The 18,857-nt window shown below is 36.1% G+C and overlaps 1 protein-coding gene across 4 annotated transcripts in view; it reads right to left on the bottom strand.

Annotated features, from left to right (window-relative positions):
• The window catches only part of DSC2 (desmocollin 2), a 33,182-nt gene that overhangs the window by 5,979 nt on the left and 8,346 nt on the right, over positions 1–18,857 (bottom strand). For 2 of the 4 annotated variants that reach the window (XM_025429248.3, XM_049112808.1), the window contains exons 4-12: positions 18,148–18,267; positions 16,729–16,884; positions 14,512–14,656; positions 13,425–13,591; positions 9,366–9,500; positions 8,951–9,136; positions 6,976–7,232; positions 6,721–6,863; positions 1,497–1,727 (exon numbers count right to left, since the gene is read on the bottom strand). In XM_025429248.3, the coding sequence (XP_025285033.1) occupies positions 1,497–1,727; positions 6,721–6,863; positions 6,976–7,232; positions 8,951–9,136; positions 9,366–9,500; positions 13,425–13,591; positions 14,512–14,656; positions 16,729–16,884; positions 18,148–18,267 (1,540 nt within the window). The remainder of the gene's footprint in view (positions 1–1,496; positions 1,728–6,720; positions 6,864–6,975; positions 7,233–8,950; positions 9,137–9,365; positions 9,501–13,424; positions 13,592–14,511; positions 14,657–16,728; positions 16,885–18,147; positions 18,268–18,857) is intronic. The other 2 variants (XM_025429243.3, XM_049112809.1) reach the window with 1 other exon arrangement.

Genomic DNA, 18,857 nt, shown 5'->3' with positions numbered 1-18,857 from the left:
AATAGTCTGAAATTCTGGATGTTTCCCCTTACTTCGTTTTCATATATTGTGCCAAACAAACATAAAAAACAGTTGTGGCTTACTGTCAGCCTGATTCTGACAACTCAGAACATGGCTAACCTTGAACATACTGGCAGACATGAGTTGTCCTGCTGCTGTACCATCTCATCATTCTATAAGACCCTGGAACCAACTGTCTAGTTTTTAGTTTTGATGTATTTTTTTTGGTCAAGGATAGAAAATATCCAGGTCAATCTCTAATTCAGTCTTGGGTACAGATCTAAAGATATAATACTATTCTGAATATAAATGCTGCATGCCAATGCCTAAGAATAATCTCTCCTCACTTAACTGGCCTAGTGTGACAGTCCTATTTATTTTTAGGGTGTTTGAAGCTCTAAATATAAATTTGGGGGTTCGGGCAAAGAAATCAGTGAATAAGTCCATTTTAAAAGAAAGCATGGTTAAGTTGGTAAGTCTATGTGTAAAAAATAAGACTAACAAAACCAAAATTTAGGATGCATAATGTGTCATGGGCTGATGCATTATATCTTGTTTACTCCCCCAAATAATCCCATTTTACAGATGAGTAAATTAAGGCCCAAAGAGAATAAATAGCACGGTAATATTTATATCACTAATAAACAGTGGAGCCGGCATTTAACATAGCCTATCTTGACTTCAAAGCCTCTTTAGGATTCATTATTCGTAACTTGATGTTTCCCAGACTTTTGTGTTATTTCACAGATGAGTAGAACTTTAAAGTCACAAAGTTTTGACCAACATAATCTTACCAATGTTTTACTGTATGAAGTAGGAACAATAAATAAATAAATAAATAAATAAATAAATAAATAAATAACTTCTTTCAAATGATCTAAAAAGAAATGATGTTATGACTACCCAATCAGTAGAAAGCAGGAAATCTAAAAATAAAGTTAGTTCTTCTCAAGAAAGTTGATAACCTTACATACACACACACACACAAACACACACACACACAAACACACACACACCAGAATATTGTTAAAAATACTGAAAATGTTATCCATTCACAGAGCAGGATTTGGGACATGGGGCCGTAACTTGTCACCGTGGCTTCTATGCATCCTCGATTTTCTTCTCCCTTCCCGTTCTTCTTCCCCTGGCTTGCAACTTAGTTTTCTAATTTGTCTTAAGAGAAAATGGAGGAATATTCATCGGAAGCCTGGGGTTAAAATTCGCATTCAAGGACACTTTAAAGGCAAACCCCCTCAGTTTACAGCAGATCTGAAAGTTGTGAACGCTGGAGTGCTGGGGGACCAGGACTTCAGGGCCAGTGCGTAGGACAGTCAGGACATGTGGAAGACACTAAAGAGTTTACAGCTGATGGAGGGAGTGGTGCAGCTAAATGGATAGGGGGCCCCTCCATTTTTTCCTGTCACCATAGTTCCTCTCATGGTTAAAGTCAGAAGTACAGACTAAGAGCTAAGTTGGTATTAATGATATTTACATACCGTTAATTTTTGTTAATCTCCATGTTCTTTCTATGTCTGAATCAGGAATATTCTCCAATCTGAAGTCAAAGGGTGGGCCATTGATAGGCTCATCAGGGTCTATAGCAACAATGTCCGCAGATGGTGACAAGACGGTTTTGCAGATTACCACTGTGTGTTTTGGTATTGATGGGCCATTATCGTTCACATCTTGAAGTATGATTCCCAGTGTCCCAGTACATGATCTCCCATCTGAAAAATTGGACATAATAATATAATTATTTTTAATGTTCTGAGTTTTCACTGGGAAGTTATACATTGAAAAAATAGTTTTAAAAATGAATGTGGCACTTGTAACCTAGAAATGGCAGTGACAAAGACAGTCACAGGCTACTCCCTTAAGGAATGTTTAAAAAAAAATGATCACTTTCAATAGGTTGTGCTGTTTGACATAACTGCTATTAGATTTGTCCTTCATGAAGAGTCCTAACTCTGGGAAACAAACTAGGGGTGGTGGAAGGGGAGGAGGGTGGGGGGTGGCGGTGAATGGGTGACGGGCACTGAGGGGGGCACTTGACGGGATGAGCACTGGGTGTTATTCTGTATGTTGGCAAATTGAACACCAATAAAAAATAAATTTATTATTAAAAAAGATTTGTCCTTCATTCACTAAATAGTTGCAACAGACATGGAAACTTTTATGGAGGTTGATTTTTGACTGATTTTTGAAAGGAGAAAATGTGAACAAGGGCACTTCTGGTACTTTAAAAGCACAGAGAAATCTGAGGAGGTGGAAAATCCCAAGGTACATATCCATGTTCTAGACATAATGAAGGGGAAGGCAGAGTGGTTAGAACTGACATGGCAGAGAAGAGCCAAGAGTCCCTGAACACCAACCTAGGAACCTGGAATTTCATATGCATATAGAAAGTGCATAAGGCTTTGGAGCAGGGGAACTGAAAGGTAGAAGATACGGATATGGAAGATGAGAACAAAATAGTACACAGAAACATCTGAAGGGGAGCCCCTGGGTGGCTCCGTGGTGAGCATCTGCCTTTGGCTCAGGTCGTGATCCTAGAGTCCTGGGATCGGAGCCTGCTTCTCCCCTTGCCTGTGTCTCTGCCTCTCTGTGTGTCTCTCATGAATAAATAAATAAATAAAATCTTTTAAAAAAAGAAGAAATGTTTGAAGGGTGAAAAGACTCCAGAAGTGGAAAATCACTTGTAAACCAAACTAACCACAATGGCTGTAGCCTAAGGAGAGCATCTGTCTATATATTTAATAAGAATTTACTGAATAACTACTTTGTACTGGGCACCATACTGGAAAATCTAGGGGATTCAAAGATGAATCAGACATGGGTCCAGGCCATAAATCACTCACACAGTGGTGAAGTCTGAAGCTGAACACAAATCCTGGACTTTTGTCTCTAAATTGCTGCTTCTTTTTGCTTAATCAGGATGCCTTGAGACATCAAGGATGGACAAGAGGATAAATGGACTTGCTGCTGCTGGCTGGGGCTGTGTCTTATGTGAAGCTGCCAGCCTAGGAAAACGGAAACCCCAGGCGCAGCCCTGCAGTCACAACCTCAACCAAGACAACAGGATCTGTGATACTCATAGTGTCACTGATGGACAGGAGAACTGGTTCTGAAATGTGGGCCACAGAAAAGGACAAGGTGGAGGCAGCAATAAGACTGCATGACGTTGGGCAGCCCGGGAGACTCAGCGGTTTAGCACCGCCTTCAGCCTGATCCTGAAGACCCAGGATGGAGTTCCATGTCAGGCTCCCTGCATGGAGCCTGCTTCTCCCTCTGCCTGTGTCTCTGCCTCTCTCTCTGTGTCTCTCATGAATAAATAAATAAAATCTTAAAAAAAAAAAAAAAGACTGCATGGGATGAAGTGAGAGAGAGGAATGAATAAAACCAGAAAGCAAACCGAACGCCTCCTAGGGAACAGAAGCCTGCAGATGGAAATTCCAGAATGAGCAAGATCAATGTTAAAAGGAAAACCAACAAAACCACCCTCAGAAGATGAATTCTCTCTCTGCAAGACATTTCTGAAACCTGTATATTTAGTATCTCCAAAGACATAACAAAATGGTACCTGTGTAGACAACAATGAAATTATAGCTTAAATTCCAGTAACAGTAAGACAGCAGCATTCCTCTAATAGGGACTCTAGAAGAAGAGGATAAATAGAATGGCAGGGAAGCACTCTTCAAAGAGATAATTGCTGAGAATATCCCAGAATTAAAGAGAAGCATGGATTTTTTTTAATATATTCTGACTGCAGTGCTACCTACACACAAATAAACTCACATCATAAAGATTGTATTAAAACTATAGAAGACAACCTAGAGAGCCAAAAAAGGTGCCTAGACATATCACCTACAAATGGGCAATCACAAGATTGGCAGTAGAATAAACCCCAGTGGCAGGAGATACCAGGAGATAATGGAGGACAACCTGAGCAGTGCTGAGGGAAAAAAAAAAAAAAAAAAACTTAAAGCTTTACATCAAGTCAAATGCTCAAATCAGGCATGAGAATGATGTTACAATATTTTCCAGAATAAGATGCTTAGGGTTTATCACCCACACCACACCATCTGAAGAACTTAGTAAAAGACGTAGACCAGCAAAAAGAAAAGGGAACTAGAAGAAATGAGATGTAAGAAAAATACAACCATCTCAACCATTTAAAAGAAGAGAGATGAGCAGGGGGATGTGTATTTTCTCCAGCTGGCATACTTTTCATAGGGCAAAACAATTTCACCTCTCAAAATCTCTTGTTCTCAGACTACACGCTGTTTTCTTGATCTCTCTGAAAACCGGGGCTGTGGAACATCCTGAACATACATCTCTTCCCATTGGAATCCACCCACAGAGTTGAAAGCACATGGCTCACTGACTGAATCCGGTTAATTGCATTGTCTTTAAAAACTGACCTCCACGATGTCTGCTCTTCTACCGTTGTGCTAAATGCCTGAACTTCCCTTCCATTAAACGTTTAGAGTCGTGCAATACACTCTATTTTTTTTTTGGCACGTTGTGATTAGTATTGGTGTACAATATTTAAACCAAAGCTCTTAGGCATCAAATTCAGTTTCACGGCTCTGTTTCTCATGTTAGTTAAATAAATCACACTCTTATTCACTGGAGTGTATGCATGCCATGCTCACTCTCTAATATTAATGCGATTCTATGTGAGTAATTACTAATTCTGAATATGAAGTCATGGAGAATGAACTACACATGGTTTCATGATTTTTTGTGGCTGGTACACTCCTACTCAATGTTTCAAATATTTTGAAAGCACACTCCTCCTCTCCAAAGCAGGAATAACACAACAACACAGACACCTAAAACTGAGTTATATAGAAGAGATATCTGAGTGACACTGCCAAGAGAATTTAATTTGAGAAGATACTGAAAAGAAGAGAGAAACTGAACCCAAAGCTGAAGAAATCGCTCTGCTCAGGTGAGTGGAAAGTACTACCAGAAAGCACAGGGGGGATCCCTGGGTGGCGCAGTGGTTTAGCACCTGCCTTTGGCCCAGGGCGCGATCCTGGAGACCCAGGATCGAATCCCACGTCGGGCTCCCGGTGCATGGAGCCTGCTTCTCCCTCTGCCTATGTCTCTGCCTCTCTCTCTCTCTCTCTGTGACTATCATAAATAAGTAAAAATTTAAAAAAAAAAAAAAAAGAAAGAAAGCACAGGGACGAGAGAGGAAAGCGTGGAAACCTGTACACAAACAAACCTTGCAAAAGGGTTTTAGAAAGAGGAAGCAAGTGCTGCAGAAAAGCAGGAGGATGGAGAGTGAGAATAGGCCCGAATTCAGTGCTCACAAGACAGCATCTTTCATTAAGAGCAGTAGGGAGGGTCCAAATGAAATTAGCCAGTGTAGATTTTAGAAAAGATAAAAACAAGGTCCCATGACATATTTATTACATTCTACAATGATGATTAGCTCATCTAAACTCCATACAAATATTTGATCTCTCAAGTATTTTATTTCCTCTGCAACAAAGGAAAATGTAGAATAAAATTATATCCCAAATCTCTAATTCCAGACAGTAATTTTATCTGACCTACCAACAAGCTATTTGTCATGTGCTGTTAAAAACATAAGAAGATGGGATCCCTGGGTGGCTCAGCAGTTTGGCGCCTGCCTTTGGCCCAGGGCGCGATCCTGGCGTCCCGGGATTGAGTCCTACATCAGGCTCCCGGCATGAAGCCTGCTTCTCCCTCCTCCTGTGTCTCTGCCTCTCTCTCTCTCTCTCTCTCTCTCTCTCTATGTCTATCATAAATAAATAAATCTTAGAAAAAAAATGTAACAAGAACAGATTTGATTTTCATCTGCCTTTGACCAAAAAGCATGTCCTGACAAAGGGATAAAGGAAGCTGAGGCCTTAAGGGACAGTCTTTAATGAATCAAAGTTGAATTAATAATAATCACACCCTTACCAATTCAGTCAATGGATATAAACCATTTCTCACTTTAGAGAGCACTGAAATACCTAAAACATCTTCCAAAATCACTTCTAGACTCTAATGTTGTAAGCTATAGTGTAATAACTGATGTTTACTGTAGTCAACATATTTAGTTTATGGATGCACAAAGGCCAAATGTAACTCATACACTAAATGGATCTCATAACCACTGTGTTCACATTTCTCTCCATTTTGTAGCACTCATAGAACATTTTACACTTTATATGGTTTTATGGATTCACAGTGTTTAATTTTATAAGGTACTGTTAATCATGACTATGATTATTTTTATATAATGTTCTTAATCAGAATTCTAACCTCCACGTACACTGATAGTTCCCTGTAAAAAGACAAAAACAGTTTTCTAGGAATGCGCTATGGGGCAATAAGTATGTGCTCCCTGCAACGAACTTTCCTGCCAAAGTGAGTATTTTAAAAGATACGACTAGATAAATTGAAGCTAATTTTACTAGAGTAACTTTCTCACTTTTCAATGATTGTTTACTTTTAATAAATTATGGTTTCCAGTATTTCTATTACTAAATTTTATAATTACATAAAACTGAGCGTGTTATTAGGAAACATCCATGTGTTAATAAACTACATCAAACCTTTCAATTGCTCCATGTCTTCCAGGGAGAAATATATTTCGAGAATACATGGAGCTGACTTAAAATCAATGTGGTTGGCTTAAGAACTGAGGATGAAAGTAGGGGGAAACTGATGTAGCTGGCTTAGAAACAAAGTTCTTACCTTTGTCTGATGCAAGAATTGTAATATTATATATACCACCTCTGATCATCTCTGCCTCTCGATCCAGGTTTCTGAAAATTGTAATGGATCCTGTGTTTTCATTTATTCTGACCCACTCTTTTGGATCACTTAATTTCTTGTACCTGTTAATAACGAAGTAAAATAACAACTGTATCATAGGCCCAATTATAATTTTGGCAGCAAATTATGAATTTTAAAAACATGGTAAATTTGGAGTTAACTAAAACAGGATACCTTATGCCACTGCTACTTCTTGTTTCGGGGTCATACGCTTTGTATCCTTGAATCTCTGTCCCCACTGGCACATTTTCTTTAGTTTGAATGGTTTGTACTCGAGGGCTACACTCAGGGCCCTCATCTTGATTTTTTACATTAACAGTAACTGTTGCTGTGCTCATGGTAGATCGTAAGCTACCCTCTTTCGAGTATGGAGCTTCATTAACTACAACAATCTGTAGGTCCACCTGTTTTCTTTCTTCATAATTCAGGGGCTACAAGAAAAAAAAATTGTGTGGAAAATGAGCTCAAGACAGCTAATATTTGGCAATGCTAACTGGCATGCATAACTAATCTTGAGAATAGTCAGGAGAATATTAAATATATACCCAGAAACGCGGAGGTGATTGAAGGAGGGGAATCCAACTGATTCAGGATTTGGGTGGAACCAGAAAAACCAAACCAAACCAAACCAAACCAAAACTGTTCCTCAACTGCCAGTTATGTCAGAGGTCCTGATAATGAATTAAAAAACTATTTAATAAAAAGGTGTTTCAAGGTTAACCCTTGAGAGATAACTTCACACACTACATACCCTAACCAAAAGTTATTTACTATACATTCATTTTGGGACAGCTTATCCTATCCTTCTGAAATGAATAAAATTATTTGTACCTGGTTTGGAGTAGAAAATGTAGGCCAAATTTTATCAAATGTTTTTCAGAGAGAAAAAATAGAAAGCTTATGGACATTACACTCTCCTTTTTCAGCTCTTCCATCTCAGTTACTTTTCAAAGAACTGGCAGTACCAAATTTAATGGAAGGTTTTTATTTTATCTTGCCTGATATGTAGTTGTAATGAGAATAGGTAAAAGGCATTTCCTGCAAGACAGAAATCCTGTGAGGTCTTGGACTTCACAGAGATAAAATTGTTTCTTAGGATATGAAGGGTTAGGGCAGGAGTTAGGTGAGGAAAGAGATAGGATTCAAAGGATATTTCTTTGCTGTTCTGAAACAGAGAAATGAACCCACAAACTGCAGTTAATTTTCATCATTACAATTTCTTACAAGAAAAAGAATTTGTCATTTTTAGTTCATGTTCTTTGTGAATAGGTACAAAAGGGAAACTGCATGAACCCAGGATAGAATCATGTTCTAGTTAAAGATTTATTTTATTTTTATTTATTAATGATAGTCACAGAGAGAGAGAGAGAGAGAGGCAGAGACACAGGCAGAGGGAGAAGCAGGCTCCATGCACCAGGAGCCCGATGTGGGACTCGATCCCGGGTCTCCAGGATCGCGCCCTGGGCCAAAGGCAGGCACCAAACCACTGCACCACCCAGGGATCCCTAGTTAAAGATTTAGCAGAAATAAGACTATGACTGTGTCCAAAGCAAAAGGAGCTCAGGTGGCTTTAGGGGCTAACTGGCTCCTAAATTAGCAATGGGATCTTCTGAGATGTTGCAGAATAGTATTAGAAGGAGGTTTTACAAATATTTGCAACTTTGAATGGTTGAGGATTCCCATTCTCAACCCAGAAGCTAAGGCTGTAATGTATGCTAGGTATAGATGAACAGATCTACAAATGTTGCCCCTCTGGGTCTCACCAGGAATAACTCACCATTTGGGAAATTCAATAAATAAGTGGAGGCACCCTGACCCAGCTACAGAAAGAATGGGCTGCAGAAATTTGGCACTGTCCCATGGGCATCAAAGCTATGCCCATTTTTTAATTAAGAGATGTTGGTTTCAAAGTGGATACTATTGGACACACATACATAATATTATCTTAAATATCATTAGTTTATAAAAGGTTCTCCAATTTGAATATACTCATCTCAATATAGATATGGAGAACATAGCATTTATATTTACCTGTATATCTATTTTATTTCTCTATTTACCAGAATTCCCTTTTTTTTTTATTAAGCTCTATTATGCTTATCTATGAGATTATAAGATACAAAGAACTAATTTACTAATTTATTCTTACCTTAACCACACACAGAATTCCTTCATTGGTTTTCGGGTCTGTTACTATTTTAAAATTCTCATTTTCATTACCCTTTAAAATGGTATAATTAGCTCTCCAATTCGCAGTATTCATTAAATCCTTATCCTCAACAGTAACACGGAGGATTTCGACATCAACAGTATTTTCTTCCACTGATGTCACATACTGAAATAATAAAAACAACAAAAGAGCCTTAATTAGTAACTATTACAAATAGAACACTCTAGGAAACAAACTCAGTCTTTCTAATTTCCAAGGCCTATGTTTACATGATTGTAACTGTCACGTGGTTGGGGATACTGCATTTGAAATCATGGGATGTGGATGGAGTTATGAATATTTAACAATTAACACTGGGTCATACATTTTTCTTTTATTACTGTCATGTACTTACAGAAGTACGGGTAAATGTTGGCAAGTTGTCATTTACATCATCAATATTAATGATGCAAATTGAAGTTGTCTGCAAACCGAAATATTGACCATCCATATCTTGTACTTTTATTTTCAACTGGTATTTATCAATTAGCTGAAAAGAGAGAATTTCATTACTGAGTGAAAGCAACATTATAAATGAAATCTTAATTTACACTCTGTAATTTTTCTTGCATTAAAAATGTAAGAAGTACACCATTAAATTTCATAGTTTTCAGGTACTGGCAAAAGAATAATTTCCTCACACTAGTCATTTTCTATTAATTTATGAAAATAGATTAGTTTTTCAAATTTAAAGTGCTACTCTATATAGAATATAGAAAAATTGGTTTTGGTTTTACTCTTTCTGGTGAGTAAATGAGCACATTTTAAAGTGCCTAGCAGTTAACCAAAATCTTTATTTCCTATCCAAAATACATTCTCATGTTGAAAACTACATAGCAGTGACTCTCATACCAGTCTTTTAATAATGAGGTAAAATACTCTCTCATAAAAAGGGCAGATTTTAAGTATTTACATTTATAGAAAGATGAACTGTAATTTCTTTTCTCTCTATGGAAAACGTAATCTGGTTCTTAGGGTTTTATATTCATCAGGAATTGTGGAAGTCTCATTGCTAATGAAAAAAAAAATAGTTTCTCCTCATAATGGTTTCATTTATCCTAAGTAAGGCATGAAAGGATTAAAAGCAACTCTAATAATAAAGCCCTCTGGACGAATTTAGAAGCTTTGGGTTCTTTTCCTAACTCTAAAAATAACAAATGTAATCTTTCTGGCAGTTGGAAAAGTCTTTTTAAGCTAGATTTTCTCTTCTATAAAATGATGATGCTAATACCTTTCCCATATAATTCATCTCTTTTCAAAGGACAAAATAATATGTAAAAAACCATCCTACCCTTCTACCAAGAACGTTTACCTTTCTCTTAATTTCATCACTTCTTAAACTTTCTTATCCCTTATGTCTTACCTAAAATAAAACTAAAATTTCTCTATGTCTATGCTTTTGACACATAATTTTCCTGATTTACTCTTCTCTCATAATCACATCTGCAGAGTTGAAAAATACTGGCCTCATTTAAAAACTCATGCTAGTATACTTTAGGAGAAAATACATATTTTTTTTAATTAAGATTTACTCAAAATAATCAACTGGCTGATAAAAAAGCGAAAGAAATGAAGTGTGGGACATAAATATTCACTTGCAAGATCTTCAGATGGAAGAAAAATTGTGACACTTAAAGCGCTTAAGGGATTGAAGTGAAGAGATGAAAGCTGGAATCCTGGCATCAGTATGTGTCTCCAGAGCACTCTTAAGTAAAAACACCGCAAGATTCCTTCATTAGTCCAATGTTTTCAACTGACTTATTAGAAAGGGATATTCAAGACTTGATAATAAAAGAGGACTTGGTCTATATTCTGCTTTTCCTAAGCACATAAATTCTATGAAGAATCTGTATAGTTCCTGGAGCTACAATACAGAGCAATTCATTCATTCATTTATTCTGTAAATGATACTATATTCGTCACTGGCACATACAGTAAAAATAAATGAATTTATAAATAAAATACAATTACAATAAAATAAAATAAAATTTACTTAGAAATGTCCTTGTAGATGCAGTGAAAAATTATAATTTTATTAAATTTTATTAAATTTCAACCCATTAGTCTAGGGAAGAAATGGGAGGTATGAATAAAGCAGTTCTGCTACATAACATAGCATGATGTTCTTCTCAAGGGAAGTACTTGTGTGGTTATTTATGAGCTGAACTAGCCATTGTTTTGGGGTTCTTATTCCATAAAATACCACTTTTACATAAAAGACATCTATCATTATTCAGACTAGTATATTTGGAAGACATTTTTTTAAGATTTTATTTATTCATGAGAGACACATACACAGAGAGAGGCAGAGACATAGGCAGAGAGAGAGAAGCAGGCTCCATGCAGGGAGCCCAATGTGGGACTCGATCCCAGGGCTCCAGGATCACGCCCTGGGCCAAAGGCAGGCACTCAACTGCTGAGCCACCCAGGCTGCCCTGGAAGACATTCTGTTACACATAAAGTGAATCTGTCACTTCAAGGAAAAAAACTATTTGTTCCCAATTATAAATTGGAGTTTCAAACAAAAATGAGACTTCTTGAAAATTTTTATCAGCCATTGTAGTATCAATAGAGGTGACAAGGTGACTTTTTTCCTATATTGCTTAATGGAATGTGTCAATATATGGAAGATCTACATAACTCAGTGAAACTATTTTACAAATGGTCAACACATGATGTTACAAAATCATACATGGGTAAATTGTCGACTCAGAGTACAAGATAGACCCATGGATTTTAATGTAACAAATTATGAAAGCTCATTGACAACAGGCTTCAGAATGCCCACTGCAAAAGACACATTTATGAAACTAGCATTTACAAAACAAAACTTGTCAAGTTTTGGTGTAGTATCAAAAGAGTAGCCACAATGATGTGAAATTACTATTAAAATACTCCTCTTTTGGGGTGCCTGGGTGGCCCAATGGTTGAGTGCCTGCCTTTGGCTCAGATCATGATCCCAGAGTCCTGGGATTGAGTCCTGAATCAGGCTCCCTGCAGGGAGCCTGCTTCTCCCTCTGCCTCTGCCTCTCTATGTCTCTTATGAATAACAAAAAAATACTCCTTTCTTTTCTAACTTTGTATCACGTTGGGTTTTCTTTATATATTTTAGCTAAAGCTACATATTATAACAAACTGAATACAGAAAGAGATAAGAGAATCCACCAGTCTTATATTAAGTCAGGTATTAAAGATACTTGGAAAAATGCATTATAGCTTCAGTCTTATCAGTAAATTATTTACTGTTTTGGAAAATGTAATTTTTTTATAAAAATGTTATTTATGATAGCATGTAATATATTTATGATTTTTAAAATGGATGAATAAAGACATATTTTAAACTTGTGTCAGCTTTAAATGCTAATGGAGTAAATATCAATAAATATTAACTCACATAAACAAAAGATCTTTGGAATCTTCCATAAGACTGTAAAAGGTCCTGAGATCAGAAAATTTGAGGACCACTACTCTAATCTATGAGGATAAAGGAGAGGAAAATGAAATGAATCTGGTATGAAGTTTTAGGAATCAAGGAAATACCTGACAAACATGTATTACTATAGTTTAAGGATTATAAATGTAATAAGTAGGCCAGATAAACTGCTATAAGAATTCAGATCAATAAATGCTTGGTGAAGAGGCAAAAGTTGAATAACCATGTGAATGACTCACTACATTAGGATAGTTACAGTGGAAATGGACAGAATATAAACAAAGACAATTTTGGAAGTAAGTGATCTGATCAAGGGAACAAGAGGAATCATCAAATACAATTTTGAGAATGTAAATTCAAGGTGTCAATATAAAAATTATCAACAAGAAAAGAATGTATTAATGTCTTTTTAACTAGAAAGCATAGCAAGGAGAAAATATGTTTAGAAGGAAAAAAAGAGTTCGATTTTACATGAGTTGCAGCTTTGGTACCTGTAAACATCCAAATAAGGATTTCAAATAGTCAGTTGAAAATGGTAAACTAGCGATAAAAGGGAAATAAATTTACTTTTAATCAAATATATAAGGGGAAGAATATAGATGAGATTGTTGGGGAAGGGATGACACAGGCAAAACAAAAGAAACATTGTTATCTGTAAATAACAAATTTCTGCACATTTTCAAAAGTTTCTCTTTTCACATTTGATGTTTCTTGTTTTTACTACTATACTATAAAAATGTTAATATTGGGAAACTTGACTTTGTAAAACATACATATTTCAAGAGAGAACAAATTAGCAGTTCAAAATTGGCACATTGCAAAATTAATGACCTCCATCTGCATACTTAAAATATAACTTTTCTAAAATTAGATTTACAACATGCTTTTCACAAACAAATCCACAGGTGCTCTACAGAGATATACAGATATAATTAAATGGCGATGTGATAATCAGGTTTTGGCTGCTAATATTTATGTTACCTCTCTGTCTAGCTGAGATGAGGACGTGGTGATCACGCCTGTAGTTGGATGCATGGAAAATAGTGTGGGATACGCTGGCAACTGCTCGATGATGGAGTATTTGAGACGTGTGTGCATCGTATCAGGTTCATCTTTGTCAGTTGCACACACCTGTCCCACCGTAGAACCTACATATGGGAAAAATCCTTTTCAATTTCCAAAACTTTTACCTTTCCAACTCTCCTTTTATTTCACTCCTTTCCATTTACCTCAAAAAGCTTTTGGGCCATCTGCAGACTTCTATATGAAGTATTATTTTTAAAAACTATCCCAGCATTGTAACATTTTTGAATTTGGGGACCATATCTGTATTTATTGTATTTAATGTATGATTTTTATAAATGTTGATAATATCCCTCCATTGCCTTTGTATCTGTAGACAAAAGAATTCTAACTACTCTTTACCCTTTTGCTATTTGTAGGTCTGCCCTTAATTTGATCAAATGGTCAAAAATTTGTCCAAAACTCTTAATTTAGTTAGATCTTTCTGGGAGACTCAAAAATGGCATTCTGACTTCCAGCTGTTACGGTCCATTGACATAAGCTTAAGAAAACATTTGTATTATTTTCAATGATCTTTATGATAATGCTCAGAATATTGTCAATCACTTAACCAGTACAGAATATCAATAGATCTCTTCAAGGCTAAGACTTCAATTGCACAAAGACGTTCTGTTCAGAGTGTGTGCTCTTAAAAGTATTTATCTCACACAGAAAGGCAAAATAACATGTATCAAGTAATTTCTCTAGTTTTCGGGCACTAAGCTTGGCATTTCAGGTTTATGATGTGTCATTAATCTTCATAACAATCTTGCATATCAATAACCCATTTTACAGATAAGGAAATAAGGCTTGTCAAGACCAGGAAACTTGACCAGTGTTACAGAACACAGCTAGTGAAAGGCAGAGCAAATTCCACCCACAGCAGCCCTGATTGGCAAGTCCCTTATTCTTGCCAGCAGGATATGCTTCCTCCCAATAGCCAAAGTGAAATTCAACTTATGAATTAAAACACTAACTTGCACACATTGTTAAGGTAGATACGCACCAACTCTGCAATTTTCAGAAATTGTAAAAACATAAGTTTTTTCTGTAAAAATGGGGTAGTTGTCATTTTCATCCTCAATTCTGATTACCAGTGGCAGTGGAAGTTCTGGAGTGTATCCGTCTGGAGTTGTGGCAAAGGCAATTAGCTGTGAAGAGTTAAATAAGGAAAAAAAGCAAAATCAAAATATGGTTCCAACTACCTTTGGCTTTAATTTGGAGACTGTTCAGCACTGCAGTCTGAGTTTCACCATTTGTTATTGTCTGGGGATGTGGACATAACCTTAATGTCACAGGAGGTAGTTAATCTCATGGTGTACAATAGCATTTTGTTTAAGTTTATCCAATATAATAACATAGGCAATTCTGGTTTCTTTACTAGTGCTGTACTGTTGATGAGTGTTAAAGCTTTTATTATTATTTTCCCAGAACAGTCTTAAAGATTATTTTGTGGGTTTTTTGCTTTGTTTTATTAAATTTCTTATTTTAACTCCATTGTTAACATAGTGTGATATCAATTTCAGGTGGACTATAGTCATTCAACACTTCCATACAAACACCCAGTGCTCATCACAAGTGCCCTCCTAATCTCCATTACTTATTTCACCTCCCACCCACCTGTAACCGTCAGTTTATTCTCTAGTTAAGTCTGTTTCTTGATTTGCCTCTCTTTTATTTTTCCCTTTGCATGCTTGTTTTGTTTCTTATTTGTTTAAATATTTCATCCATTTATTCATGAGAGACACAGAGAGAGCAAGAGGCAGAGACACAGGCAGAGGGAGAAGCAGGCTCCATGCAGGAGCCCGACGTGGAACTTGATCCCGGGACTCCAGAATCACCCCCTGGGCCGAAGGCAGGCGCCAAACCGCTGAGCCACCCAGGGATCTCCAGATATGTCTCTATTTTTATGCCAATACTATATTGTTCTGATTAGGATAACTTTGTTTATTTTTAAAGATTTTTTTAAGTAATCTCTACACCCAGCATCAGCTTAACCTCACAACCCTGAGATCAAGTCACATGTTTCACCAAATGAGGCAGCCAGGTGCCCCGATTAGTACAGCATTGTAATATAACTTGAAATCTGGATTTTTTTTTTCTTTTTCAAGACTGCTTTAACTATTCAAGGTCTTTGGTTGTTCTATAAAAATTTTCGGACTGTTTGTTCTAGTTCTGTGAAAAATGCTGCTGGTGTTTTGATAGTGACTGCATTAAATCTATAGATTGCTTTGCATAGTATAGACATTTTAACAATATTTGTTCTTCCAACGCATGACCCTGAAATCTTTCCATTTCTCTATTATTTTGTTTTGTTTTAAAGTTTCAGGTGCATAGTTGTTTTTTTTTTTTTTTTTTTTTTTTTTTGGTGCATAGATTTTCAATATCACTTTCTGGATCTTTGTTAACTTTGGATTCTTAGAACTCCAAACTCCCCAGGTACAGTTAACTAGAATATTATCTTATTACTTACTATATTATCTTACTATTCTTAGTAAGTAGAATTTTATGCATATTGGTAGTTATATTTAGATAATTCTCTTCATGAGGATTTTTTAATTTAAAAAGGGAAAGTCAGAGGATTTTTTTAATTTAAAAAGGGAAAGTCAGAAATAGAATAAATGCACAGCTATAAATTCTGCGTGGAATGCAATTTCTTTCTCTTAATTTTATAATATGAATTTCAATTCCAATTTTTCTCATAACAGTTCTCAGAGAAAGCAGAATATCTCAAGTACTTAGAAGGCCATCTTGTAGCAATTCTAAACTAAATGTTCAATTCTAGGGGTGCCTCAGTGGCTCAGTTGGTTAGCATTTGACTCTTGGTTTCAGCTCAGGTCATGATCTCAGGGTTGTAAGGTTGTGAGGTTGTGAGATTGAGTCTTGTGTAGGGCACTGTGCTCAGTGTGGAGTCTGTATGTGATTCTTTCCCTCTCCCTCTGCTCCCCCCTCCCTACTCAGGATCTCTCTCTCTCTCTCTCTTTCTCTCTTTCTCTCTAAAATAAATAAATAAATAAAATATTTTTTAAAAAGTAACATTACCATACCAAGATCAATCTAAGAAACTAATGGTATTTCTTTTTGTTTCAAATTTGTGCTATCAGATGTAACCAGAGCATAGACAACAAACTCAGAGAATAGAAAAAGGTAAATAAATTGAGAATGAGAGATTAAATAGCCAAGCTTAACAATCATTAATACAATATGTAAACTTCAGACTTACCTCAAAGGATTCATATTCCTCACGATCTACAGGACGAGTACAAAACAGATTTCCAGTATCTCTCTCTACATAAAATAAATTCTTAGGTTCTCGGTCTACCCCAGGTCCTCTTATGGAATAGAATATAGTGTAGTTTTGTGCGGTGTCAGATTGAATCTAAAAAGTAGATATTATATGCATAAGAGACAAATTTTTATTTCAGCAAAACTTTCATCTATATATATTTCTCCAATCATGTCGCCATGTTTGTTGCAATAAGTAACTGTCCCCTTTATTATCATGTATGAGTAAGAAATAGCAATAAAATAAGGAAGACTCATAACTGAGAAATTTCAAGAGCAAGGCATGAGGACAACAATGTAGTAGTGTCTTAGTTTTCCAGAATAACTGAGAAATGCTTTAAAGGCTAAATGGATCCTATGTGGACCAAACATTTAAGACTTTAACTGTCAGAGAAAAAGTATTCTGAGCGTGAAAAATTACCCTTTTGTCAATTTTTTAAGCTTGAGTTTTTATTATACATAACATCTGAGACGCTCAGTTTAAAGTTACTGTCTACAGGACAAAAACATGGGAAATGCCTTCCTTAATTCGTTTCTGTTATTTGTCAGCATCTTTTTTACTAAAGAAGCTGAGGTGAAAGAAGGGGTGGAAATGGATATGAGTGAGAATAGAAATGACATAATATTCTGGTAAGTGTTATATTCTGGTAAAAGCCAATATTTCCCCTCGTTCTTTTGATCCTCTTAGTAAGATCTTAACTGCATGTCAGGATGACTAACAATTATTTTCAAATTATTTCTTTCCCAAATTTAATATGCTCTTCTCTCAGCTACATTAAATTTGTTGGTAGGAAATAAAGAAGAGTTCTCTCTCAAATTTCAAGAACTGAGAAAAAAGAAACCTAAGTCAAAGATTGAATGGTAGTGGCTGTGGATATTGGAAGAAGGCAAGATTTGCTGAGGTTGCTTCTAAAAGTTAAAAGAGAGAGAAAATATGGATCCAGTATGATTTAAGTAGTGGACTTGAGGAAAAACAATAGAAAGGATGTATGTGTCTTTTCCCCTTCATGGCATTTGTCTTTGTGTCAGCAATTTCATCTATTATGGAATATGGGGGTTGCTAGACTATGTCCAGGCAACACGCTTGCTAACATGAAAATTCATTAAGGAACCATGTGTTTGAGAGTGCTAGACGGGTTTTACAATTTCATAAATGGTCTTTGCATGACTAAACTACAAAAAACTGTATGCTAGTATAAAAATATATATTTATATCCATTTATTGAAACATATAATACACATACTCATGTATTCATATGCAACTGTTTTTAAAATAACTGCATATTCATTGTCCACATTAAAAAAAAAAAAAAAAGGAAATCACTGACTTTCACAATGAAAGGATAGTAAATTGTACCTGCTGAAGAAAAAGTGGGAAAGGACCCAAAGAATTCTCCTGCATTGAACAAGGAATAGGAGCCCATCTTCTCTTGGCACGTCTTAGAACTTTTTCTTTAGAATGTCTTTTCTTTAGTACCTCAATTTAGAACACAGGAAAAAAAAATAAAGTCAATGATTACTTTATTCACAAACGTTGGAATTCTGACACATCTCTCATGAGGATTAACTGGGAAGGTGTAAGACCATGGTCGTGCTTGAAAACCAAACTAAATATCAACACTGCAAAAAGGTAACAAAAAAATAATAACTGTTATTACATCAATCCTCTTGAGAAAATAACTTGGTACAAATATGGAAGAAAAAGAGATGGAATTGGAAGCCTAGAAGCAAATTTTAAAAACAAAACAAAACAAAACCAATGTTACTGCTGCCATACTGCATACATGCAAAACCATGGGAGGAGAGAGATGCAAGAGAAAGGAATATACAGTTGAATGACCTTCTAAATCCAGCATATGCACCTTCCACTCACCAGCAGCTAGGAAGAGCCACAGGCCAAAAGAGAGATCTGTGTCAGAATGAGGAGAAAAAAAAGGGTGATAACTCTCAAGCTGCTGCAGTGAATAATGGCCAATGGTTGAACAGAAGTCATCTGGATCTCTAGTACCAGAATACAGAAAGCATGTGTGAGGTCTTGACCTCAAACTAACACAGCCATTTACTGTT

This window comes from Canis lupus, chromosome 7 (assembly GCF_003254725.2).
Source record: "Canis lupus dingo isolate Sandy chromosome 7, ASM325472v2, whole genome shotgun sequence".
NCBI lineage: Eukaryota > Metazoa > Chordata > Mammalia > Carnivora > Canidae > Canis > Canis lupus.
The sequence above is the reverse complement of the archived record's forward strand: the minus strand, read 5'-3'. Positions and strand labels throughout refer to the sequence as shown.